Source organism: Cinclus cinclus, chromosome 5, assembly GCF_963662255.1.
Source record: "Cinclus cinclus chromosome 5, bCinCin1.1, whole genome shotgun sequence".
In the NCBI taxonomy this organism is placed as follows: Eukaryota; Metazoa; Chordata; class Aves; order Passeriformes; family Cinclidae; genus Cinclus; species Cinclus cinclus.
The window spans coordinates 31,996,104-32,024,099 of record NC_085050.1 but is presented as its reverse complement, the minus strand read 5'-3'; the positions used below and the strand labels follow the sequence as shown (position 1 = coordinate 32,024,099).

At 37.6% G+C, this 27,996-nt stretch overlaps 1 protein-coding gene across 2 annotated transcripts; it reads right to left on the bottom strand.

The window, feature by feature from the left end:
* Positions 1-64: 64 nt before the first annotated feature.
* Positions 65-27,930, bottom strand: ACSL1 (acyl-CoA synthetase long chain family member 1). Of its 2 annotated transcripts, XM_062493579.1 has the most exons (20): positions 27,717-27,930; positions 21,538-21,652; positions 21,107-21,171; positions 19,789-19,890; positions 16,017-16,116; positions 15,673-15,851; positions 12,789-12,821; positions 12,570-12,621; positions 11,704-11,777; positions 10,851-10,928; positions 8,498-8,632; positions 6,793-6,927; positions 5,955-6,050; positions 4,876-4,948; positions 4,131-4,219; positions 1,698-1,814; positions 1,199-1,342; positions 571-672; positions 403-474; positions 65-205 (listed from the first exon to the last, which is right to left on the bottom strand). In XM_062493579.1, the coding sequence occupies exons 1-20, from the start codon at positions 27,909-27,911 to the stop codon at positions 65-67; spliced, it is 2,097 nt and encodes a 698-aa protein (XP_062349563.1). In that variant the 5' UTR covers positions 27,912-27,930. The 2 variants fall into 2 exon arrangements, with proteins under 2 accessions (XP_062349563.1, XP_062349564.1); XM_062493580.1 differs by lacking the exon at positions 19,789-19,890.
* Between the last annotated feature and the right edge of the window lie 66 nt (positions 27,931-27,996).

The following is a 27,996-nucleotide window of genomic DNA, read 5'->3' as shown; positions in this document are numbered from 1 at the left end:
CAAAATACAGATATGAAGGCCAACAGTAGACAGACATGTGCCACTTTTCCCATTCCATTCACAGTTACATTTTGGCATTAGCATAGAGTTCATCTATCTGTGACTGGAAGTATTTTCGCAATTCTGGTCTCTTCGCCTTCAGTGTTGGTGTCAACAGGCCGTTTTCAATAGAAAACATTTCACTGTGCAGGACAATGTCTTTCACCTGGAATATATAAAGTTACTAGTCAAATTGCATTCCTTGAAATAGACAAGTCTATTAAAAATTTTCCCAGACATCATAACAAAGCCCATCACTTGAGAAGTTTTCCAAACACAAAATTAGAAGTTTCTGGAGAATCAGATCATATTGGTGTTGAGAAGTTTAAGGAGTTAGGTATTTCGTTCTCATAAGCATCATACCTGTTCAAATGACTTCAAACCAGACTCTTTCCCAATCCTCACCATGTCCTCCAGAATGCATTTTTTTACATCCTGTGGATACAGAGATACATTATATAGCTTCATGCCTCCATAAGCATTGAAAAAGTTGATGCAGAACAGCTAACTGTCCAATTAAATATGCCTTACCTTGTTTCTGCATAGCTCTTGATAGGAGCCTTCAAATCCCTTTTTCTTGGCCCAGTTGTGCAGAGTATCAGGATCAGGTACCACAACACCTACTAAGAAGGCCTAAAAAATGGAAAAAAAGCTTGACAAAAATTCCTAAGCAAGCCCTTTATTTCCTACACATTTCTTGGGCGAGCATTTCTGATCCTGCTGTAATGTCAGCAGCTTTCTGCTACCTGAACACAGGAAATTCAGATGAGAAGCTGAACTGAAAGAATTAAGACCCACATTTCTCTAAACTTGAAAGCCCGCACGATATCCAGGTTCTTTCTTGGTGTGCGTGGGTTTTTCTGTTTTGGTTTTTTCTTTTTGTTTTTTTTGGGGGTTTTCCCACTGCACACTGTTAGCAATTTATATACAGTCATTAATATGCAAATTAGTTCAGCTCCACCACCTGGTGTGAAACTAAATCCAGAAACATGCTATGTAACTGCTGGAATCCAATCAGAATCCAAAATGCATAACAATAAAAGTTAATAAAAAATTTAAGTTTCAGTCCCAAAACTTGGCGTGGGGTGAAGGAAGAAAGGAAGACTTCTGTGCAGTCTCCTTTTGCATTAATTTTTAAAATTACCTGAAAAATGCTTACCTGCAAACTCTCTCCATGGACAAATGCCTGTGCAACAGCTTCACATCTCAGATACACATTCTCTATTTTCTCTGGTGCTATGTACTCTCCCTGGGCTAGTTTAAATATGTGTTTTTTCCGGTCAATGATCTTCAATGTACCATTCTGTTGACAGAATTAACTTTCACTCAGAGGATGCACTTCAAGTGAAAAACCAATCTACACACCTTAGACATGGCATACTGGCACCGTAAAATTGAGCTAGAGCCAGAAAACTGTCAAACTAAGAAAGTTAGAAGAAAATAGCTAATGTAGCCATCTAATCTAAACTGGGGAAAACCTCAGGACTGGCACTGTCAATACTTTTTTAGGCCCAGGCACACAGATTCAGCTACAACAGTGATTATCCACAAATTCCTGTCTTTCACCTAACCAATTCTGTTCAATGTTTTCTAATATATTCATTAAATTTCTGCTAATAACTATAAAAGTACCATTCCAGCTATCTAAGTTTACTTACTGGTAGCCATTTCCCAATATCTCCTGTGTGAAGCCAGCCATCTTTGTCCAGAGCCTCCGCCGTTTTTTCTGGATCTTTCAAATAGCCACGAAATACATTCACCCCTTTAATACACACCTGAAAAGCACATATTTGTTAATATATGCTACAATGAAGGAAAGTTAGCATTTGTTGATAGGAGTGATTGCTTTCTCCATTGGTTCTTAATCCCCATTAAAAAGGAAGGTAAGAGGAAGGTTGTGTTTGTACAGGAACTTCTCAGGAACTCATGGTTTTTGGAGATGTAACATTTTTCCACTGGTATGAAATACAAGAAGCAACTGGAAGGATCCATTCTCTTCCAGTCTAGCAGCAGTGTTCCTACCCACTATTTGAAAAATTGGTACATATCAGAAGAAATTTGATTTTATTTATTTAATATGAAAAATTCTGCTAGATCCAGAAATACTCTTAGCCTGCTAACATGTTCATTTTAGCTTTGGTAAACAGCAGGGCCATTGTGCTAAAACTAGTGGAGAAAAAAAAAGTTGTGCATCAAGCAAATGGCACATTTGTTGTCCAAAAATTAGGCTAGAAGGAATTACTAATGTAGTTCAGCAACTGATTCTTGAAAAACTTGCAGTACCCACCCAGCATGCTGGTGAACTACAAGACAATGAACATGAGATGTTGTCAATAGGAGGGAGATCAGGGTATTAGTGAGGGTTCTGATGACCTTATGGAGACAGTACCAAATCTGGGACAAAACTAAAGTCACATTTCACAAAGCAAATAATTACTGTTCTGAAACAGACCTTATCTGGAAGAATATGAATAAAAGACCTCTCTATATGTCCCAGTCAAGTCAAAGACTGACTAATCAAATGTTAATTTTTCACAGCTCCTAAGACCACAGAAGGCACTAAGTGACAGCTTTTCCCAGTAGAGACAGCCAACCATTTATCTGTGTCCTGCTAGCTGGCACTGAGACCTCATCTGCATATGCTCATATATAATTTGAGTCACAAATTTATTCTTCTTGACTGGCACAAGTGAAAAGCAAGGCTGACATAGCAAAGAATACTGCAAGCTTACTCTCAGAGAAGGGAGTAGAAATATTTAACCCAGATGAAAAGCAGAAAATAAGGAAGACTATTTATTTTAGGCAAATGGATAAAGAGGGCTAATTTCATAGCCATGGGCTTTGAGTTCTATGAAGCAAGCTACAGTACTTTTTTGTTATGTTTAGAATAGTTTATACTGAGAAAGTTAGGCCTGAAAGACTAAGACGGCACCTGATATATAAAGGGGCTATCATTTTTATTAAAGTTCAAAGTAACCCCTAATACAGCAAATTTTCACGTTAAGCACAAGCAAAACACTTTCAGCAGTTTCTTTTTAAGCTATGTAACTATTTCTTATTATAAGAATTTATACGCTGTTCCTCTAGTGGACCAAGATTTAAGAACATACTGAAAGTGAAGCAGAAATTGCTGATGAAGACTAAATATGGAGTCATATGCAAGACAGAAGAATTTTGACATCATTCTTCACCTGCAAGCAGTTTTCCACCACCAAGACCAAGTAAATCCTTGAACATTTCTGGGAGTTAAAGCCCAGTGATTTAGTCTCATACAGATTACAAGCAAAACAAAGATTATAAATTTGTAAGCACAAATTAGCTACTTGCTTAAACTACTTTTAATTTCTCGCTCCCCCAGCTGCCCCCACAGCCTCTTGAAAGCATATGAAAGACACCACAGTTAATCTGCTTTTAAGGCCTGGGGAAAATAAATTACTACATGAACATCTGTTTGAAGTATATACAAAGTTAAATCTGTATATACTTTAATTTGAAAAAATATTTTTAAAAACAGCATATAGCATCACATAAAGCTGAGTCCTCAAAACGGAATTTGTAAAAACATACATATTCAATTTGTGCAGACTGCATAAAAATAGTTCACAAAAACATGCATGCAGGCATCACAAAACATCAGCAACCTTCATGGCACTTGATCTCCATTTTTCTTAGAAGTCTCCAGCCACTTTAAATTGCCTCAGCTCACACATTACAAGCTGGGTAATTGGCTATATGCATCAGCTGTTCTCTGACTCTTGGAAGTAGAGTGGGAGATCAAGCCCACCTCCCAGCTATTCCACAGCTGGAAGCTGTTGCCTTGGTCATACAACCTGATGTATGGTCATATAACCATCTGTTAGGTTATATGTGGGATAACACATTACTTTGTAAGCGCTTCCTTCTACCCTCCCATATACTACTTCCTGATTTGCTTTGGTGAATCATTAACTGGTATTGCATGCAGGCATCTTAGATTTTAGGTAGCAGGCCAAGTTTAGCATTTTTACTAAACTCAGTTATTTCAGGAACAAAAAAACAACAATTTCCAAAATTTCCCAAGAGGCTCATATTGACTTTCTGAAATTACTTACCTCACCCTCTCCTTTGGCAGCCAAGTAATTCATTTCTTGTACATCAACAAGCTTGATGATATTGCATGGCATCGGTGCTCCAACATGACCTATTAAATAGAGTAACACTTCAATACCCTGATGATTTTTAGTCAGATTCTGAAAAAAAATAAGCTGCTTACACACTAATGAAAAATGGAAAACTGATTTCAGGTAGCTTAAATCTGCCAGGACTGAAACATTAAATTCTCAGATATCCCTAAGCATGTTACAAGCTGAACCATGTACTCAGGTTTACTTTTTCTTATAATCAGGATCCTCACTGTACAGACATTTAAGTAGCAGAAGTCCCACTATAATTTCCATTAGCAGTATTATTTCAATTAGGGAGCTAGAGATGTAACAGCTGAGGGAAGTGCAAACTCTTGATTCCAACACCAAAAAATGCCATTCGTACTTCCATCGTTGCCTTTATGCACAAAAGATTTGTGTTTGATAGAAACTACAAGGGTTAATACTATAACCTCCCTTCTCCAAAAGCTACTTCAACTTACAAGAACAAATCCTATTAGAAGTCTGAATTACGGAACATTCATAGCTATTTAGGTGTAGAAATGTCAAGGGATCCCTTAAAAACTTTTATTTCATTTGAAGAAAACTAGTCTTATTCTTCAGGACAGATGTTACTGAAGATTAAATAAAGTGATCAGGCACCTCCAAAAATGTCAATAATACTAAAATTTAGGTAGACAGCTGAACATCATACCTGCTGTCCAGTCACCAGGCAACGACAGGGAGCATCCAGCTGTGCATTCAGTCTGTCCATAACCTTCATAGAACTAGAAGGTGAAATCAAAATATAATCTAAGACCATTACTTTTCCACACAAAGTTTCTTCATTAAAATACTAGTTTTTTCTTTTATTCTAATTATTTAAATTTGAGTGTACCAAAACGCTCAGCACCTTCTAAAAAAAAAAAAAACAACAAAAAAACACCCCTAAAGTATTAGTTTGATCATAATACACAATTTTTAAGTGCTAATATTCCACCTCCAGTTCCAATATTTACTCAAAAGTTTCACATAGTATGTGACACCTGTTTAAATTAAAACACAAAACAGCAGAGGAAGCGAGAAAGAAATGAGGAACCATAGCCTTAGCAGACTTCATTCACATAATTTAAAAATAGCTTTGTCTGAGACAGCTAGAAATGGAATCCCTATGCTCCATCACAGCTCTGTGATTGCTATACACAAGACAGGCTTCTGTTGCACCAGCACACCACTATAAAACTTCAGGAAATTATGGAAGCCTAATATTTTAGAGTATTTTTTCTATCCTTGAAATGTATTTAATTTCAACACATTTGTTCTATTCTATGCCATTGTTGTTCAAATTTTACCTCCAAAAGCATATACTTTGAAGAGGCTCTGAAGAAAAATGCTATGTGTGCAATTTGATTCACCCTAGCATCATCTTCAAAACAGAAACACAACAGTATTACCACATTGTTTATTAGATCTTCTACAGTAGTTGCAAGTACTTATTGTAAGTAAGCAAAGCAAACTCCAGAAACTTAAAGTAGGTAATTTATTGCTTACTGCAGCCCGTGACAAAAATCTTGCCTCTAAGACAGGTCAGCTGGTCACTTCAGTTAAGACTTTGGGATGAATACAGAAATTTCAGGGGACTGAGAGACACTCAGGAAAAGAGCATGCACTTGTATAGTCTCCAAGAATATGAGAAAAAGTTATCCATATAATCAGAACACTAGAAAATCTCTAACAAAGCTGGAGCCAGGTGTTAAAATATTTAGGGCTTAGGACTAAGGCCAAGCAACTCACCTGACAGCCAAGAGCAGTTCTCAGGAAGGTCAGTACACTTGCAGACACAGGTGCTGCTCCTGTAACCATCAGCTTTACTCTTCCTCCCAAACTTGCCTACAACAGACACAACATACTGCAGACACCAAAAGCATTTTAGAAATTTCCAGCATTTCTAGGGTCATTTTCTATGACACTCTTAGCCACTGTTCACCTACAGTGCCACCCACAAATGTTAGAGAGTAAAAGTTTAGTCTGCTATGGCAAGCTGTCTTTCTTGCAGCGTTTTTAGTCTCATTAATGGCTGGAAGATATGGAATCTCAAACATAGTGTATCTGTACATGGTGTCACTGCAATACAGACTCTGCAAAAAAGAGCTTAAGCCATGGCCTTACAGCGATGGCTTTATTTTTCACTGCCTTGTATCAGTTTCTCATACATCCTGAATGCTATAAAAAGCAGCCACATGGGCATGTTGTACAGCCAAGGTTAAGGCCATAGCAAGTGAGTATCAGATACAATAGCAGGCATGACTTACTAGTGACCAACAGGGAGAAGACAGTGGGGGCTACAGGTGGCACTGTCATACTTATCATTCTTCCTTCAGAAGGACAATGTTTGATTTCAAAGTGGTAAGAGAAGCACCAGACTGTTTCAGACTGACTTCCTTAATACAGTTAGCTGATACTATGAGAACTAAGGGAATTGAAAAAATGAGGTTGAAAATAAAAAGACAGCTCTGATTTTTGCTCTGAGTAGCCAGGTAGTCTTAACTCAGTGAAAAAGCCATACCAGATTATAACTATTCGCATGCAATTCAACAATTGTAAAGTTTAACTTGGAGGCTTTCAAGCATACCTGTATTTTACGGAAGATGACTTTATCCCAGAAACTGTTATTTCTAACTATACCACTTCTAAGTTCTGCTTCTTTCCTCTTGGAAGCAAACTCCAGCAGCCACCTCTTTAATGAAGTATCTGCCTGCCCAAAAATCTATTAAGAAAGAAACTATAGTTAGAATCTTCATAGATTACCATTCCCTTTTTCTTACATATGCATTCATAGAGACTCTTAACAGTGAAAACCAAGTAAATTAAAACAACCTTTATTGATAGGCATCTTAATTCTAGTAAGAAATACTTGTGCATTTTTATTTTGACCTCAGTTCAAGAGGTGAAATCAGCACTTAACTAAATCTTAATATACATCAAACTCTCTCGTTTCAATGCACAATTTCTTAATTAAAATGTATGAATGAAAATGGATGATTTACTTCTCTAGTCTAATATAATCAAAATTCAAATTGACCATAATCCTCAGCATTTTCTGAAAAGAATCCTATAATAATACATAATGTAACAGGGTGTTGTGATGAGATGCAGGTCACTTCAGAAACACCAAATGAAGATCTGTCTTGCATATATAAATTTGCATTTTAGATCACTTTTCAAAGGCTCTTTCTAGTTGTTCTCAGGAAGCCAGAGAGCAGAATCAACAGCAGCCCCCACATTAGTAGATTAATTTGGAAAGAAGACTCAGCATTATGACTGAAAGCATGCAGACTGCAGCATTACACCCCCCGCCACACCAATTCCCCAGCCTGCTGGTTTCACATGCTACGTTACTGCAAGGGTGGGTGAGGTTGAAATGTTGGAAGCCTCAGGGCACCAGACTAAACAAGCAAGCGGAAATCATGAGAACAAAGTCCCAAGCTTTGACTTTGCTTCTCAAATTCCAGTAGAGAATGTGTGAGCAGAATAAGGAACTACATTTTAAGTACTAAAATCTGGTCTCAGGATTTACTCCCCTCCAAATGGATTCTAGTTACACCATTCGCTCCTTAGCGAAACAGAACCTTCTGTTACTTGGTGTTCCTCTAGTCTCATGATCAGAGAAATGTCCTGGCTAAGACAGCATAGACAGTTCTGCCATTTCTTTAGCAGTCATAGGATTTATTATAACCTGTAGCTCCTCTGACTGTATGCTAAAAGGCCAATTAAAAACTGAAGTTCAAGAAAGAATCTACTTTGAAATTCAGATCCCAGATGACCCTGAGCAGGCAAGAAGCACACATAGGAGAGTGGGGCTACAGACACACCTTCTTCCCAGCACTCCCAGCTGGCTGGTTTACAGTTCTCCCAGCTAGGACACACTGGCTGTCGTGTAGGAAATTTGTATGTGTCCATGCAAACATAGGCAAGCACCTGACCTTGCTTTGTAAATTCCACTCCATGAGTCAGTTGCTAAAAGCGTGGCATGCAGATGCCAAGCCTCATTTTTGTGTTGTAGACTAGACTTAAATAACTTGCTCAGGGCAAAGCACTAAGTCATTAATCAAGACAGAGAGAATCAAGTCCCCTGGTCAGACTTTTCAACACTAGTATTTGCTGCCTGAAAGTGTTTTAATGCAACCAGTACTATTTCCTGCACTTTCATCTCTCTTTTAGAGATACACACATTTGTTAGCATGCCAATTTAATATTCCAGGGCACAGTAGTTACTCTTACTCTGGCAGCTCTTTATGGAGTCTCTTAAAAGCCTGCACTCATGCCTATAGACTTACCTTGTCAAACATTCTGTTCAACAGTCTTGGTACTACAGGAAATACAGTTGGCTGCAGTGTTTTTAGGTCATCCATGAGTAGTCTGATATCCCCTTGAAAGAATCCTATCCGGGCTCCATGGCACAGAACCACACACTGTTAGAAAAAAGTAAACACTGAAAACACAGGAGGTACAAAGCGTTCCAGCTCTATATGTATGACAGTCCTTTGCAGAGTAGATTGACCTTAAATCATGCTCTCAACTTCTGGACCAGTTTTGCAGCATTCTCACACTCTAAGATGGCACTAGAAAGACCAAATAGCAAGACAAATCTGGTGCACGCAAACCAGACGTTCAAGCTTAGCACAAAAGCCTCTATTCACAAGGGTAGTTGGTCAAATAAGGCAATGCCAGGGACTCAAGAGGTAGCAAAAGACTGAAAAGAACTTCTCCATTTGAAGTATTTAGCAGGCTTATTTTAAAATATTAGACCTGTTTGTCCCCTGCTTTATACCTAGAAATTCTGTATTTATAGTCAGCACATGCATAAGGCAGAAATTCTCATTGGCCTAGTAAATAGCTACTTCATTTCCACTCCTTGCACTCTGGTTTTCCTTCTCATTTCACAGGACTGATGTGAGCAGAAGAAAGTGATCAAGATGCTCTTCAGAAGACTGTAGCAGAGCCAGACTTTATTTCTGCATCACTTCAGACCTACACAAAGGTAGGCAGACTTAAACCTGTTGTGTTCTGTATTTTCTGTCTAGAAGCTAGAAGTCAATAAGCTTCACCACCTACCTTACACCCCTCCCTTTATTTTCCTATTTTCTTTACTTTTTAGCATCTCTCCTCTCCTTGTGTTTATATCTACCTACTTTTATTTCTTCTGCTTCCTCTGTAACACCTACTCCCTCATTCCCTACTATCCATCCTCTTATTTGCTGCATGAGACATACTAAAGTGTCACCTTCCCCCTCCACGTATATCTTGCCACCATCTGCTAAAAGCAGCAAATATATCAGTCCATACAGACTGAGCAACAACTGCCCTCACTAGATGGGAACATATTTCTGAAGTCAAGTTCATTGACCCACTAACTTCCATATGATGTCAAAACCAAGGAAACATCAACTTTAAACAGAACTGTAAAGACTGGTTCTCACAGAGTCTATGTTCATATCTACCCCAAACAGCAAGAAATCCTTCCTCCTTTCTATCAATAATGTCTTGGTTAATTTCCTTGTACAGCTATACCACCTATTTTGTACAGGCCTCAACCAGCAGCGGAATACTGCAATCCAAACACTCTTCATTCTTTCTTTTAAAATCCAAGTTCCTATCCTGTTTCTATGGCATAATCAAGAGCAGAGCTGTTTAGATACAGAGCTTGTATGTTCTGGTGCAACGCAGGGGAGTAAAGCAGACACTGACATATAGCTGATATCAAAGTGACCAGGAAGAAAACGTGCTGAATACCCAGCGGCACCTGTAGAACTCAGATGTGTACTATTTCAAATCTTTCAAGACTTAGGATTCCTAACAGAAGTCATGCAATTTCTGCTTGCCTTCATATGCCTTTTAATGCTTGCATGGATGCTCCCTCTATAAACCTTCAACATATGTATTTGCAATCTCACCCGAGGAAGAGTTGTTAATTCAACTTCAGTAAATGCAGTAATTAATACATGAATTTCTTACCTACTGTAGAGGCACAAGGGAATTGCATCCATTCAAAAATGCATAGCACCCAAAACAGGCCCAGAGGTCTTCAAGACTGCCAGCACTAAGACAACTGCAGCCCTTTCATTCTCAAAAATTAAGCCTCAGATTTTGCTATATGGTAAAACAAGTGATCCAAGAAAACTTCAAAGTTTGTCATTGAAATGGCTTTAAAAGCCACTTCCATTTCCTGGAAGAAAATTCCACTGAAATAAAATCCCTTCCTCTTTACTGAAATTTTCTTGGAAGCAATGGTAAGTTTAGCTTGAAATTAGTTTTGTGTAAGCAAGCAGGATGCCACCTTATAAAATAAATTTTTGAGGTTTGCAGACTAAAGAATGGCATGAATTTTTAATAATGCAGTAATTACAATGGAGGGAATTTCTAGGCAGTGTATATGTCCTAAGGGATTGCCTCATGTTCTAGTAAACCAGTTTCTTATTAACCCTAGCTCTAAGATTAATGTTTCTATTTTGGCATGAAAACCAATTGTCTAGTGCTCACTACGTATTGTTTATGGGACACTACTTTCCTGAACCTTATTTCAAGCTTTCACACACATTTACAAGAGTGAAGAAGGAAGAGCATATTTTACTCAGACTCATTCTGTAAGAAAAGTAAGCTTCTCGGTAATTTGGTAAAACAGATGCTTACCTCAACAATTCTCTCAAACATATGAGCCAGGGGCAGGAACGATATCAGAACATCATCAGTGGAAGGCACAAATGATTTCTGAAAGTGTTACAAAAAGTTTAATTCTCACTGAGTCTCTATTTTGCCCAAGTTAAATGCAACAGTAAAATCTAGCATCTAAACTCTAGAGCACAGCCCCTGCTTTAGTTCTGTTGGTAATGAAGCTGCATTGTCTATCTTGTATTAAAAAGGTTACAGCAACGACTTTGTAGCATGAGTGAAGACACACAGCAGAAACAATCTTTTAGAGCTGAGTACAGTTGAGAGACCAGATTATTACAATTTATCATTCATATAATTCTGGAGAGAAATAAATTCTGATCGAAACCACAGAGCTCCATTACATATTTTGGAAGCGTAGAAGGACAGTAGAGGTTAAAATACTATTGGGTTAAAAAAATTACACTTTCATCTTAGATTATGATTTTTGTTTATCCAGTTTACCCTAAGGTTAATATCAAAAGTACCTTACGTGGGCTAATTGCCTAATTTAAAAACTTAGTTTCACTTTAAAAACTCCTTGCACTAATGAGAAACACTATAAACCCATGGCAGAATGTAATGCACATTCATATCAGGATCATTATAATACTTTGCTTACATCAGAACAGATTGTAAATCTGTCAGGTTCTTGATCATGACAGAATAACCAGTAAACATTGACTTCTGACTAGTGGGCACAGAGCGCTATAAAGTTACATCTTCACTCGGATCTTACTAAAGCTTAAGACCAAAGTTAGGTATTTCAACATTTGTTTTACTCATGAGATTATTTCCCTTCAGGCAAGTCCACAATGTTTATCTTTTCAGTTACCTCTGTACTTTTCACAAAAGCTGAAGCATTGCTGACTATGTTTTGATGGGTGATCATAGCTCCTTTAGGGTTTCCTAAGGAAGAAGGACATCAGGATTCAGCAGTGGAATTTAGATCCTTAACGTAGCAGTAGTAATGTCACAGCATTCTTTGATATTAATACATTTCTTTGTGTATGAATTAAACACAACACTGTCAAGAACAGCTGGCAACAGTTAAGTAATCAGTTTGTGATGAAGTCTTACAACTTTTTAAGGAGCCCAAAGCCTTGAGAAACTACCATGTTTTTGGATATATTTCTTATTCAAAATTCAACTCATTTGTGAAGATGCAGCTACGAAATGCAGATTAATTTTTGTTCTCACATCTGTTTTAAAGATGTAGCTTGCTGCTGTATTCTTTCTTTATGCTCCCATGCCAGTCAGTGGGTATGAACCTCACAAATGTCAAGCGAGTGACATTTAGACAGTCTGTTTTGGTCTTGCAGCAAGGTTGCTTAGACCTATGGAACATTTTTGCTGATAAAGTACAAAAAAAAAACTATGGAAGAACTGGTAGTCTAAAGTCTGATACAGAGCCTTTATTATTATGCAAACACAAATTCATTATTTATTTCCAAGCCTAAAAACATGACACCTCCCCCCCCCACCCCACCAATACTGCAACTCTGTATTAATAAATGGGAAAAAAAAAATTAAAATACAAGGGAACTTTACTGTAACACTACCCCAGCTACTAGTTGCTACAAAGGTGCAGCAGCAAAGGGAAATCTTGGCGTGGCGGGGGGATGGAAGGCAAGGAGGAGGGGTTCTAAACTAATTTTGCACATACAGAATAATAAATTCTACATAATGTAATGAGTGTACCTGTTGTTCCACTGGTGAAACAGATGACTGCTAGATCTTCTGGCTTTGGAGGCTATGAGAGTTAAGAAAGTATTAGTGTGGTTAAGATAACAAGGAAAAATATTTTCCTAGACAAAACATCAGGATACTAGTGTTATTTCTGAACTATGGGAGATTTGCTAGTTTGATCTAAAAAGTGCTAACAACTTACATTGTCATTTATACCAATTTCACACTTACCATAGGTTTTTGCCTGTGAGCTCTTCCTAGCTCCTACAGAAAGGAAAAGAGAGAGAAAATGTAGACATAAGCATGTAGCTTTCTTGATTTAAGTTTATCCAACATTACTAAACACCATAATATTTTGCTATTTAGACTCTCTGTTAAGACATCTTAACTTGTTTAGGAACCCAGTGCAACAATCCCTGCCCATGGCTGGAAGGTGGATGGGAACCAGATCTTTAAGGGTCCTTCCAACCCAAACTAGTCTGTGATTCTCTGGTTCATGTAAGAATAAGAAAAGCTTTAAAGGACATTTCAAAAATACATATAATAACTACAATGTTCTACAAATACAAAAGTGATAACTTATCTAAAACTCACTGGGCTTTTCTCCAGCTAATAAACCAGAAGTCACTCACTAGGGAAGCTCAAGGTTATGGTAAGACAACAATCAATCAATCCTATACCTTATGCAGAAGATGTACCAACAACAATTATTGAATAAATGAAGGAAGATTCATCTCAGCAAGCACCTCCAAGGAAGACTGAGTTTCACTGCTGGTTTGAACTCCTTTTACACTGAAGAAACTCATCCAGAACCCTTCTTCCTCCTTAGTTGCTCAGACCTGACCACTAATGTTAGGGTTCTTTAGGCAGAAGGGAAAGGATACCAAAACAATCCTTTTATCACCGAGAATATAGCAAGAGAAAATATTTGCAATCCAGTGTTCAGTATCTATGAGCTTTAAAGTTTCAAAGGAAGACTTACTATTGTCATGCCTATTTAAAACTAGAGACAACACTAGCTTAAGGGCTTATGCAAGTTAAAGAGAGACCTTCTGTTAAGGGTGTCTTTGGAAGCACCCTTGGAGGACAGACATCAATTTCACCATTGCCTTTACATTCCAACTACACAATAATAGCACATGCATTCCTTTGAGCCCTAGACTTCTTTAGTATCATGTACCTCTTAGATTTACCCAAGGAGATTTAAGACAAAGGGAATGTCTGGAAACACAGTTAACATTACCATAGCTGTAGGCTTGCTTTTTGAAAGGGTACCTTATGCAAAGATTTACCACTATGGCAACACAGCTGTCTGCTCAAAACAGCACCTCCATTTCAAGTACCACCACAAGCTCAGTACCTCCCTACAACCTGGTTTGAGTAAAACCTGGGATTTACTGAATATACAGCCAAGATCTCCAGACACTTGTTTGGATCTCTTAGAGCAAAATTCCACCATCTCTTCCTGTTAAAGAGCCATTTATTCACAGTTACTCAGCTACAAGTAACCACATGATACATACAGAGACTGGGAATCAGAAACTAAGCTGATGGCTTCCAGGGGATACACAGAGGGACAGTTCATATAACCCATGCACAGCTGGCCAACAAGCTCAAGCCAGAAATCCAGAAAATTACTCAAAGTTAGAAACTGCCATTCTAGTCTAATCTAAGATACCTAAGTTCCTAAGTAGCTCATAATCACCTTTCAGGAGACACTGTAAGTCTCCATATCCTTAAAAAAAAAAAAAAAAAAAAAAAAAAAAAAAAAAAAAAAACAACAAGTGACAAAATTCTAATACTCCTTCAGTGAACAGGAAAGTTAAGTTTACTGCTAACTTCTCTTCAGAGATTTAAACACAAGGATCTTGGAACACCTATTACTTAACACTTGATGTTTGCATTAATGAGATAAGAGCTATATAGTACTACTTCAGCATACAAACATCTTATGTAAAGATAACATTTACCCTCAGTTTTGTTTTTCCATAGCTAGAAGAACCAGTGGAAAGCATCTTCCTCTGTCAAAAACTGCAGTTCAACTCAAGGAAAGAATCTCATTTTAGTCTAACAACTTAAACTTAGAAAAAGTGGCCCAACTGTAAGTTTAAAGTTCCCTTCAACCAGTGAACTGTAAGTCACTTAACTCTAGCCCCATTTCATGTTTTGAGCCCCATTTCAACCTGTCACTCTTACTGAGGCCAGTTTGCCAGTCAACCTTCTGAAAGGCGTGCTGACATTTTTGTATCTTCACCAGAAGGTGGCCCTATTAACATAGCTGTCTTAACTGCTATGAAAAGTTGAATGAGGCATTCAACTCAGTGAATGAGGCATTTCACACCAGTAAGACACCTGCACAAGACAAGCACATTTATCTGGAGATACTCAAAAGTCTAGTGAGCCAAGCCTTCATTAGAACTACAGCTGAAACCAGGCTAAACTCTGTTTCATAATCTCACAACAAAGATGTGCTCCATGCAATTTGATCCTGGGAGAGGGTTCTCCAAATAAGTGAAGTTATGAAATAAACTTGCTTAAGAGATCTATGCAGACAAAAAACTACAAGCAAAACCAAGACTTGACATCAAGCCTTGACTTCTACTTCCAAAACCTGGAAGCTCATTCCCCTGTATTACCATAACCTTATCCTGTAAGAAGTTGACTGACATTTTCCCTCTCCCCCAGAAAACATCTTGTAAATTCAGTGTACAGGGAAAAACGCCATTTTTTGCAAGACCAAAACCTACACAGGCTCTTCTTGAAACAACAATCTCTGAAATATTAATCACAGTACATAATTATCACATTATGCTCTACATAGGCAAGCCTTAACACTCAGATCTAGTATTCAGTCTTGGACTATGTTAATAAGCTTTCATTCTGTCATCTTTGAGTATTCATGTATTTTATATAAATATACTTTTATACTTTGAGCATACCAAAGTATACCTTGAGTATACTTTCATACTTTGAGCATTGTGAAATAACATTAGCAAGTTGTTTTCCTCCTTTTATTTTTCATATTTTTGTGTAAACTTCAATCCAAGAAATAGTTAAGTATTTTGAAACAAATCCATGGCAAGTAAATGGGATGAAAGCAGTTAAGCATTCTTACCTCTATTTCTCTCATGCTGAAGACTTCAACACCACACTTTTTGCCACGTTCCACAAGATCCAGACCAAAAGAATCCATGATAACAATGGTGTTGAGTATTGGGGTTTCTCCCTTTTCCACACTGGTTAGCAAAACTTTGGCCTTGTCAGGTTTGTCACAGAAAACCAATGACAAGTCAGCTGATGAAAAAGAACTATATTATCAACATGACAAGTTCAGTTTACACTAGATCCACACATACTTCAGTATGTCACGATGGAAGGCTTTTGGAGAAGGCTACAGTTCTGCCCTCACTCAGCTCTGTCATCATATATTCAGTTGCTGAGCTACTGAAAGTCTCCTACCTTTGTTCACAATGTAGGTAATAGCTTCAGCTCCCAGTGTATCATAGAGTGGCACCACCACCATGGAGAATGCATAGCATGCCTGTTCAATGATGACCCACTGCACAAAGAGAAGAGATGAAAGTCACTGTGTTTCGCTTATTGTAACAGACCTCCAAGAAAGATTCATATTTAAAATATAACAAGGAAGCTAAGCTTCCTTGACACAGCTCATGTGGACAAGTCTTTCCAAAAAGTAAAGTGGCAGTTTGTATTGCTTTTTCACTTTGAAGACCTACTCAATTTTTTTCTACGAAAGAAGGAAAAAAAAAATCCCTAAATTGTAAGGAACTATAGGAAAGAATCCAATTCAATAAAATTCAAATTCAATCCCTAAAAGTAATATTAAGTACTTTTGAGAAAAGCAGTTAACATTAACTAATCTCCTTAGTTTACCTACTAACAGGATGACTTTGCACAAGAGTACAGTATTTATTTATTCTATGGAGGTAGGTAAAGTTTTCAATATTCCATATTACTGTGCATGAATCAGTGAAGGATTCACTGAAGGCTTGACCACACATTAAATCTATATAAACACAGTATTCTTATACCTACATTACATGCATCTCATTTAACGGTCAGACATGCAATTGAAGTAAAAGTTCTTTGGAGAGTCAGCCCCAGAAAGTTTCTCAGCACCTCCCAAGACTAACCACTCTTCTTTATAGGAAGCTAATATGAAGATTTCTATTAAAAAAATGCAATTACATCTCCGCAAGCTGCAGTAAGAAGGATTTACCGGCTAACAAATGCAGTACTCAAACATAATGAATACTGCAGCCTTATAAAGTGTTATGAGCTATACTTTACAGCCAAACTATTTTCATCCAAAGTACCACTGAGGTAAGACAGTAATGCAATTCTTTTTTTCTGATAGTAATTCTTGGGTGTAGTTTGTAACCAGCTAGCTGCACCAAAATATAGAATAGCATGCAACACCTCATATAGGAGCCTCCAGACACATGAAGAAGCCCATGGAACTAGGACATTTCTCATTTTCCCATTGAAGACTGACAAAAATTCTCTGTATCCTTAGTCAGTCCCAATGACAGGAACAAACCAGCATGCATCTTTACAACTTACCAGAACCTACAATTCAACAAGACTTGCAATAACAGGGGAGTTTCCCTTCCCCTCCTCCAAACTGTTATACTTCCTAGTGTTTTTGCAGAACTAGCCAGCTACCTCATCCCAACATGATGACAAGTTTAAACATGATTCAGCTGATTATTCCACAAAATATCTAATAGAGACTACATTAAAGTTGCCAAATCTCAGTCTTACAAACTGTTTATTAGGGGCCAGCTTCATAAAATACTATTGATTCAGACAGCCTTAAATACAGGAAATTTTTCTGACAGCATTCATGCAATGGGCGACTTCCACACCTCTTGTCCAAAAAGACTTCTTATAAAACTAGTACAAGGCCAGCTAACAGGTAACTAGATTTTCAGTAAGATATTACGTGTACTGGTAAGTCTAAGTTGGCACATTTATAATAGTCATGACAGGGTCCACTGATTAGCTCTTGCTAAACTGGCATCCTCCAGGACATGTAACAAGGGGGCAGCTGTGCTGCTGTTCAGCAGCCAGAAGTTTCAAAGTTATTTTAATAGGGTAGGGGTCTATTACAAAAAGACTTCAGAAGCTGCACACAGCAATAAAAGCTTCCTGTTGCAGCCTCCAACAACTCTTGCACATCATCATTCTCAATGACAAAACCAGCATCTTTATTTTCTGGGCTACCAAGACACTTTTTTCCATTTTGCTTCTAAAATTATGAGTAAATATAAATATCAAACCCTGACACTCAAGTTCTCTCAAAGCCCAAGCAAGCAACTAGTACTATATATAGACAACAGTCTATTTCTTTTTTGATATGGCTTTGATCTTCTGATAGGGAAAAAAAAGGAAATAGTTAAAAAAAAAAAAAAAAAATCACACTTCATTGCTGTATTTTTTCTCAATCTAAAACCCAACCTCCCCACTTCCAGAAGAGATGACTGTTTTCCAGGAATTCAAATAGAAAGTAATACTTTCATTTACAAATGCAAGTTTTGGTTTTTCTAGGATTCTCCCCATTAGGGGATTTCCCCAGCAGTTGTACCCTGAAGTAGCAAATGGGAATCATTTCACACACACAAAAAAATTGACATATTCTCCTGTCTGGATTAGTTATTATGGTTGGGATGTCACAATATCCATCCAGTAATTCTGAGCAGGGAAAATCCCAGATTTAAAATTGCTGGTTTAAACAAATCTGTTCAACTCATTCCTGACACAACTCAAAACAATGCAACTTAAGCATTTTTTCCTCTGTGATCCAAGAGCAAAACTCCATGCTCTCCTCCAGAAACTCACTAGCCCAGCAGAGAGCTTGCACACAGATCTATAGAGAAACAATTCAAATTAGCACAACAAAAAATATGTCTCCCTTTTTTACTCCTGGTTCATCATGTCATATGCAAAGGAAACTGAACTGTAGAGTCTGTAGCTCCATGTTATTTAAGAGCTTCCTAACTGAATATATTCCAGCCTTCTTTATTACAGAAATAAATCTACAGCTGTTAGAAATAGAATTCCATCAGGAAAACCCAAGAGCTCAGATGTTTCTTGGGGTGTACGCTGAAAGAGAAAGAAGGAACCCAAATAGAACTTCTACCCCTGTCAGAACTGTGGATGTCCTTTCATAATGGAAAACACAAATGGAAGTGTTTAATCAAAAGGGACAGCACCCTTCTGCTGAAGGGTAAGAAGCAGTCTCCTGTCTTAACATTGGTTTACACTGAACTAGCTTAATGCAGCAAGCACTAGCTCAAACTACGAAACACAAAACTAGGTTAGAGAAATTCAGTCCTATTAAAACAGATTTGATAAACAAGTCTAGAGAATATATATTTACTAAATACTTTTAATACTTCATGATGTTTTTAGAAAGAAGCAATCTAGAACCACTTCTGGGTTAAAATGGATAGGTACTATCAGCCTGAATATCCCCATGATTGTCTCAGGTGATCTGTAATTGTGCCACTTTCAGTCTTTCTACCCATTTTTATTAAATTAATCTCAAATTTTTCTACTACAACTTTTCAAACTACTTCAGCAGTAATTTTCCCTTCCCAGAATCTTTGTGTCCAGGGCCTCAGACAGAAACAGAATTATCACCTTAACACATTTTTGTCCAAATATTTAATCCCTAAGTGTTCCCTTGTGTTTTAAAAGTTTAAACAGCCTCCTTGTGACTTGCTGTCACTTTCAACCACCTAGGTTTTCCAGTGTTACTTTTTTAAGAGAAACCAAGTAGTGTTTACATTCATTAAAAGCTGCATTTGCTTCCTATTAAACCCACTCTAAAACCTGGAAACAGAAGATAATTAGTAAAGTTCTTCTGAATTCCCAGAGGTTTTTTCTGCTCTCTAGCCTTCTGCAGTTAGCCCTGGGGGGCAGAAAACAAAAACAAACAAACAAAAAAACCACAAACAAACAACAACAAAACCACCAAAACAAACAAAGCACAACATAAGACAATAACCATTGTGTCAACTACCAGTTTTGGATGTTAGCTAAAAAGGTGCCATGTCTATGGCTCATGGGTCTACAATGTCAGTCTAGGCTTTTCCTGATACCAAATGTCAGGGTCTCAGTAGGGCAGTACACTGCCAGGAGATAAAGGAGTAGGCCATTTTAGTAACGGCCAGACCACAAATACACCAAATGTTCATTAAATTACCTCAGGTCTGTTTTGTGAAAAGATGCCTATATACTGAACGTGAGATGGTTTGAAGCCTCGGTGGAGTAATGCAGAGCCCACACACTCAGCTCTGTCTGAAACCTGGAGAGGCAAAAAAAGAGGGAGGACAGAGAAAGTAAGAGCAAACTCATAATTGCAAACTCTCCTCAACAATTATTAATTGGTATGAATGAGAGAGTTTTTTAGGCTATTTTGGATGCCTCGGTGACTTTGATAACCTAAACATAGCAGTGCCATTACCTTGCACTGACTGCAATTATTACACTTGCACTCTACATGCAGCAGAAGAAACACCTGATCCAGTCAGACTTGAAAGTGTTAAGTATAAGTTTAGGAGGTCAGCACACATGCACAGAAAAGGCTGTTTTGCTGTATATGTGTTAAACCCAAGAAGTGACCCTAGAATGATTAAACATAATATTTTGGTTTAATCACAGGCATTACATAAACCATCCTTTTACCTAATTCAGTGACTATGGGGATAGCAATATCTCCCTTCAAAAAGCAGAACAAGGAGGCAAAACCCACTTAGTTATAGTAACAAAGCTTGGGAAGGCAATTTACTAAATTCTTTCTGTATAGCACATGACTTGCAACCATGTTAGTCACATGACCCCAAAAGCAAAAGAGGTTGCACCTAACAAATTCCCAGCAAAGTCACCTTGGGGAAAAAAGTGAGGTCTGTTACACACAGAAGGTGTTTAATGACCTTAACAGTATGCAATAGGCAAGGTTTATGCAAATTTGAAAACCAAGTGATTAAATCAGGAACAACCTAAGTGTGCACAGCTCTTAATGGAGACTTGCATACAGATATTTTCAGGGACCAAGAAGCAGCATGCTGCCAGTTAGAAGCAGTTCTGTTAGTGCCCTATACAACCATCATTCAGACTGTGGAGACAAGGTTTCAGGAAGCCCAAACAATACCTGTAGATAGATCTTTTCCTAATGTAAAGTGAACCTCTTGGAAGCAAGTACAGTCTGAGCCTCTGAACACTACTTCAAAGTTCCTGTGCCCAAGTTCTAAACAATACAGCACTGAGATGCCAAGATAACAGTTATTTTAGAATTTTTTGGGATTCACAAACCAAGCACAGGAGATGCTCTTTTTTCTCTCCCCAGCACAAATTTAAGGCTGTTCCTTTAAGATACTGCAATTGGAACTAGAACCTTACTGCAATATTCTGCTACTACTTTAGAACACGAATAATTCAGATTTGTTATATCACATTACTGGATGTTGTATCAATGGTCTCAGCAAGCTAAAGCAAGTCCAGCACTAAGAAAGACTACTTACCTCTTTATAGGAGATCCATTCATATGGCTGGTTTGGTTTCCTAAACCCGAGACATGGACCATTATCTAAAAAAAAACAAGATAAAAGTTATTCAAAATTTAACCCAAACTCCTCTGTCCTGACATCACTCTTGGTGTTAACCCACTAGATTCTCAGCAGACAAACGGGGTTTTTTCAGGGGTGCAGGGAAGGAAGCTGAGAAAGGACAGAGGCAACAAAGTTAATTTAGGCAAAGGAATACAGCACCAATTTTACTCACAGAACTCTGTTTCACAAAGTATCAGTTTAATTTGCCCTCAAGAAAATTCACATCTAATACATTAATCATATTGCTAGACAGAGATCCCCTATGCCCAGCTGCATTTCAAAAAAAGAGTTCAAATATGTAGTTCTTGATGTGTTTAAAATATTATCTTTAATTTTAGACTTACTTGATACTTGTAAACCCCTTTGGAAAACATCATAAACTGTTCTCACATCATCATAGTAGTACATCAACAGCTCATCACTCTTTAGAAGAGAGGACCTTCGAGCATGCTCATCGCCCTAAGAAAAACAATTTGAAAGGTTAAACACCTGTGTTGGCTATAAATGAATGGAAATTGTTTGAAAGAATATTCTTCTTGAGAGACTTTGAGAACTATGCAAGGTTTTCCAGGACATTTTTTCAATAGTCAAACTGCTACCTACATTATCAAAAACCTGCCAGGCAAAATCTTACTCCTCAGCTACCTATAATAGCAAAGAACAAATCAGAACAGTTAAGACTAACAAAAGGCATTTTGTCAAAAACACCTTTTCCTTAAGAAATATTTTACTCTATTAGTGTAGTATAGACCATAAATAATTTCATCAAGCTTTCTAAATGCAGTCTCAGAGCTGTCTAGGCAGAATATTAACAGTGCAACCCCAATCTATTTTACTAAGTAAGATTACAGAACATAATCACACTTCAATATGTGGTTTCAAACCCTAAATGATTTTAAGCACGGTCACCAACACCCTAAACAAGTGTCCTCATAAGCAAAACATTCTGTTCCATACATAGTCCTTTAATCCAATTAAAAGTTACATCTTACAAAAAAGGGTTTCCTCCTGGTTTACTTAAATGCAGTCAAGACAATAGTATCTTGACAATTAAAATCATCATTTTTCAGCTGTTGAGCACTTAAATAAGCTAAACCTGGAAGACATCACAAGAATTTAATAGTTCAGTTTTAACACTGCCTTTTTTTAGAGTGACTGATTAAATCATCTCATTTTATAGAGAACAATCAAGTTTCACAAACTACAGTTATGCAATTACTATTAGCCCACAGTTGTTAATTAGTCCTGTTATGATGACAGACACCTACAAGCAAGTTCTTATCAGGAACAGCCCAGCTGGTTAAACAGAGGATCTTGAGTAAACACTGCATATGATTTTGTCTATCAGCATAATCAATTTCTGGCTCTTTCAGAAAGTCAAACCCTAGACAATTCAGCCACAGATTTAGTTAGTCTATCATCCACAACTAAAATCTGTTCATATGTAGTCATAGGTTCTTCTCCTATTTTGAAAGTGTCCTGGAGGACCGGACATCATCACCTGTTCCATGTATAAGCTACATAAATATAGGTTTATGTGCAGATGTCATATTACCCACATCTACAGAAATCAGCTAGCACATTAAAGGCACAGAGAGGAAAAAATATTTTTACATTAAAACAAGCCAAACTTGTTTTAGCAAAACAGAATGAGTAATGCAGTGCTTGCCACTCCTTGGACAGTAAGCAGAAACATACACTGTGAACACGACCCAGAACAAGTTAATGAGTGGCTTACCTCTAAAAATTCATAACATTAGAAATTCAAGAGAATACTTGTTCTCAGACCAACATCTACTCTACAGGAAATTAACAGAACACTAGTACATGTCTCTGCCTGGAAAGAACAGCAAGACTGCTTGCTTTCTTTCATTGGTTTCTCAAATCTTGGATAATCAAGGCAATCTTACAGATTTTCCCACTGTTGCCACTCTAGAGACAATCTAAGAAAGATCACACAATGTAGTTTGTTACCATGGCCACAGGCAATATAAGCAAGTGCAATGTATCACATGTACCATGTCTGATGTGCTATAATTCCTACACCAGGTGAAATACAATATCCTAAGCCATTCCTCAGCAGAGTCAAGAAGTATTTGTTTCTCCTCATGTGGGCTACTACTGTTTTGTTTACATGTCCTATTACAAAGCACCACAAAAGTAATTTTTTCAGGGCCTGAGGCACTAACCAAATTTGAAGATGAGTTATCACACAGTACACTGCTTAGATGCAAGGCTGATAGCACTATTCTGAAAAAAAAGAAACTCTAACAGACTACTGTTGAAAAGTTCCCATCAGTTCTTATGGGTTTTCAGTAAGGGAAACAACTTTCAGTTTTGCTTACTTTGTTTTTTTTCCCATAATACAGTAGAATTAATTGGACTTTCAGTAGTCTTAAATAAAAGGGTTTTTTTTTTTAAAAAAAAAAAAACACCCAGCTCCTTGTGTGAAGGCCATAAGGAGTTCAATGTTTTTGATGCAGTGAAATACTCTCAGGTATGCAAAAGGTCAAACAGGGAGCATAAGGCAAGGTATAAACTTACTCATCTACTAAGCAATAGAACTAATCTACATTTTTCTTGAAAGCAGCAAGAACAACTACTTTAACACCTAGTTCAAATGGTCCTTATCCAGAATGTCTGTGCAATATCAGGGAAAAGTTCTGTTTGCTGCAAACTTGTTTAAAAATCACTGTTGTTACCACCAGATATCTGAATCCCACAACTCAAATGTTTGGCTGACTTCACACAGGTTAGTTGAATGGAATCTAATAGATCTGTCCAGTAAAAGAATAAGCAGTTTAAAGGGTAGTCAGTTTTAATAAGTGTTCTTAAAGTAGCCAGGTAATAAAATCTGATTAATGCAGGAACAGATTCTAGTTACTTGTATAGACCAGCTCTTACAGCAGCTCATGGTCTTGCAAGAAATTAACCTACTGTGCTAGTAGTGCTAGTCATTAACTAAAACCTTGGCATTGGTTAAAAATAGCAGCATCTGAAGGAAACAGATTTATTCTGTAACAGAGCGTATATTACTCTATCAGGGCCTATTCAGGTCATACAAAGTAACTGCTTTTGTTCAAGCCACAGGCTTGCTTCTTGTTGACCCAGGCTTCTTAGGATCAGAAGTAATGTCAAAACACACTGTAGGCTCCACTATGCCTCAGAGAAAATAGAAATTCACCTGAGAGGGAAAGTATATCAGCAAGTGGAGCTTAAGTCACCAACATACTCATTTTGAGCAGCAAGTAGTACAAACCAGAGCTTTCAAACCAACCATATAATTTTAAGTGTGCTACTCCCTAGGTAAGCATACAGCTTACTCCCTTGGTAAGCATAGAGCACCTAAAACTGATCATTCATACAGAGATAAGCACATATATAATCAAGTGATTCTTGAAAGACAGGCATGCTAGAATTGTGATAATGTGTCAGAAGAACTAAAGACTTAAAAAGTTTTCAAGAGTTAAGATACTCAAATATGGAGAGAAGTATTCAAGGGAACAAAAAAGCCAGTCAAATCCAATCTCACTCCTAGAAAATACTGATATCTTAATATTTATTTCTTTCCTATTCTTCTACATAGCATAAGTTGAGAAAAATATGTTTTTAAAGCAAGACTTAATATATTTGACAGCCACACACCTGCACACAAAATCAACAGCCAGAGTTATTCAGCTGTCACCCACCAGTGGAAAGAAAGAGCAATCTACAGGCAGACAGATCCAGATGTGGATGACATGTCCCTGGAAGTGTTCAAGGCCAGGCTGATAGGAGCTCTGGGTGCCCTGGTCTAGTGCAGTGTATCCCTGCTACTTCAGTACTCTTTGCACTCATTTTCAACTACATGTGCAATCTCTATGCTCATCCAGGAATGGTTAAAATGGGTCACTGAGTGCTGGCCTACCAAATCAAAACTTCTGAGAGCTGGGAAGTGACCTGGAACAACAGTAAATAGGAGCTTCTTTCTCCCATATGAAGTTACGAAAATACATTATCAGAACATGTAGAAACCCTACTCCAGTCAATGACCTCACTTAGCTCCTTGGTGTCTAAAAGTTAAGTCACAAGTGAGAATTATGTAGACACTTATTTCTAGTTCAAATTTCTTACTGTAAATGAACAGGTAGATTATATAGTAAAATGGTAGCCAAGAGCATTGCTTTCTACCATGTCTTTTCTTGGAGCAACTGCTCAGGGCTTTTAATATCATATTGTTTAGGAAGAAAAAAATATTAAGACAGAATTTCAGAGCAGTCTTTGATTTTCTTCCCCTGTGGAAGTGACAACCCATCTTAACATATACATAGGAAAATGGAGTATATGAAGTTAAATTTTAAGCAAAATGTAGTGAGAACCTGAATCCTGAACACTGTATTAAAGTCTTGTCACTGTTATAGATGTAGCAGTTCCAATAGACACTTGAAACTTGATTCAAAACATCCATTCTTATATGATTACCATTTTAAATGTATTAATAGTTCAGATATGGCCCTCATGAAAACAAAATTGGACAGATCTTACTAATTTCAAGATGTTTCTAAGTCTGAGCTCTTATCATTGCAACATGCAAACACATTCAGGTGTTTTTCATCTAAGTCTTACTACTATTCAGCCTAAAGAGGCATTGAAAAATAATGCTGTTACACCTATCCTGCTCTCATCAGAGAGCCAATTAGTGTAATTGGATCAATGATGCATTAAGTTGCTTAGTGAAGTCTCATACCACCAAACAATGATTTCAATCTCAGAATCCAGCACTGACAAGTAATTTAATTCAAGGAAGTAAAGGAACTCAACTGAGACAGCTGTCAAGAATCTCAAGCAAATAAGCATTTGTCATGAGATTCATGGACAGCTAAAAGCTACTGGATTACTATCTTATAATGCAATGCCCCCAAAACATCTGCTGAAGGCTACACTGCCTAATAAGGCACTCCACAGCTGGAAAACTTGCACTGGTAGCTCATTCCATCAACCAAGATGTGCTGGTTTACAAAACTATTCTACCCGTTGTCTACATGTCTGCTATCAGAATTGGAAAAGGTCACCAAGAGAAGTGAGATCTAACTTCTAGATCCTTACTCTATACGTGTTGCTTGAACATAGGTGTTTTTTTTTTGGCAATTACCACATTATGAGTGCATATTTCTGTTTCATCTTTTGTGTACTCCTAGAAGCAGGCCATTATTTCCTACATTAACATGATGTGTTATTAAGCTTGCTGCACACCCCACTGAGAAGATTAGGAAATAAACTGTGAATGGAAAGGCCAACTAATGTGTCATTCTTCAATCTCAATAGTATGAAACACTGAAAAAGGGCCCAATTTGAAGTAATGGCAGAATTTTGCTAAAGTTCATTAAGTTGACCTATAGTAAATGTCAAACTCTGCCACATTTGTTTGCATCAGTTTGTAACCACATCTGCTCTTAGGCACAAGAGTTGTGTTAATTCATTTGATACAGGACAACTAGACGCAGTCTATCCATGCAGTAGAATTTAGTGTAAAGGAAGACTTCAGTTCCAAGTGTTTGTGTGTGTGTGTATATATATATATATGTATATGTATAAAATCTATAGTGGTAGTTTCTGACTATCATGAGTAAGGCAAGATGCTGTCAGCTTTTCAATTCTACATTTTCTAAGTACCTCCCTTAAAGATCACAACCTTCCAAAACTCTCCTTCCTTCAAAAGGAGAAAACACCTTGTCTATCCTGAAGAAAGAGAACTCTTGAAAGAAAAAGTATTTGACTCCATAGTGAGCAGGAGAATCAATACAACCACAACTCCCAGAAACACCAGCCTTGCAATCAATAGTTGTCTATATTTGCTTACAAAGCAACAGTTTCTCCCAGTCAGACTCTTTCTGTATTTGACTTCGCTTCTAAAAAGCCACCACCTAAAACTAACTCTGCTTCTAAAAAGTGTATGACAAAAGCTAAGCTAACATATCCAGAGTTCAGAAGGTGGCTGGTTTAATTTCAGCTTATTCTATGACTGGGATCTCTTGCCAGACTAATATTTCTTTCCACAGATCATCTGAGGACAATTAGTATCCTCTTCATGCTTGTAACACAATATAAAGTCTCATGTGTCAGCTATTATAAACTAAAAATAACAGAAGAGTTATTAGCCTAATCAGCATATATATATAATCAGTATATACCAACACACACACTCTGACCCCAAGACCTAATTTAATAGGTCATCATATGGCCAGGAACTGAAACCTACACTGTGCCAGCTCTAACATGAACAAGTTTTGTCACTAGTGAGATCAGAAGCTCGGTTGTCTCAGCAGAGTCTTTTCCTCCTGCAATAGTCATTTCCTCAGCCCTCAGGTTGGTTTTCAAATTCAGAAAGCCAAAATAATGAGTTCAAGCCACACTTCAGAAACATATTCTCCCCACACTACAGGTTTAGAAACACCCTAACGTAAGTCAAGTGTTTGGTCTCTCTCAGTGCTGCATTTAGGGTTCAAACTTCATTAAGCTACAGCATCCATCAAGTGGCACTTACCTCCACTTCCACAGACTGCATCGCTAAATCACATGGTGGTTTTAGTGCTTTTGGTCTTGTTGCATACCAGTAGGTCGTGAGAGCTGCAAAAGCACCAAAGCCCATCAGCGTATTTGTCGGAAGGGTGCGCACGTACTGTCTGACATCTCCAAGTTCTGGCATTCGTAGGTATCTAAACAACTCATGTGCTTGCATTGCAGTTCAGTGCAGTTGTTCCAATGCTAGAATCTGTTGGTATGAAAAAAAGTTGCACAAAAAAAAACATCTGAAATCCGTCTTT

Bases quoted from the DNA above. Each gene is read 5' to 3' on its own strand.
- ACSL1 (XM_062493579.1), bottom strand. From the start codon at position 27,911: ATGCAAGCACATGAGTTGTTTAGATACCTACGAATGCCAGAACTTGGA. The intron at 19,891-21,106 runs GTAAGTAGTCTT...TTGCCTCTCCAG, and splicing joins AATGGATCTCCTATAAAGAG to GTTTCAGACAGAGCTGAGTG. The intron at 475-570 runs GTAAGGCATATT...CTGTATCCACAG, and splicing joins AAGAGCTATGCAGAAACAAG to GATGTAAAAAAATGCATTCT.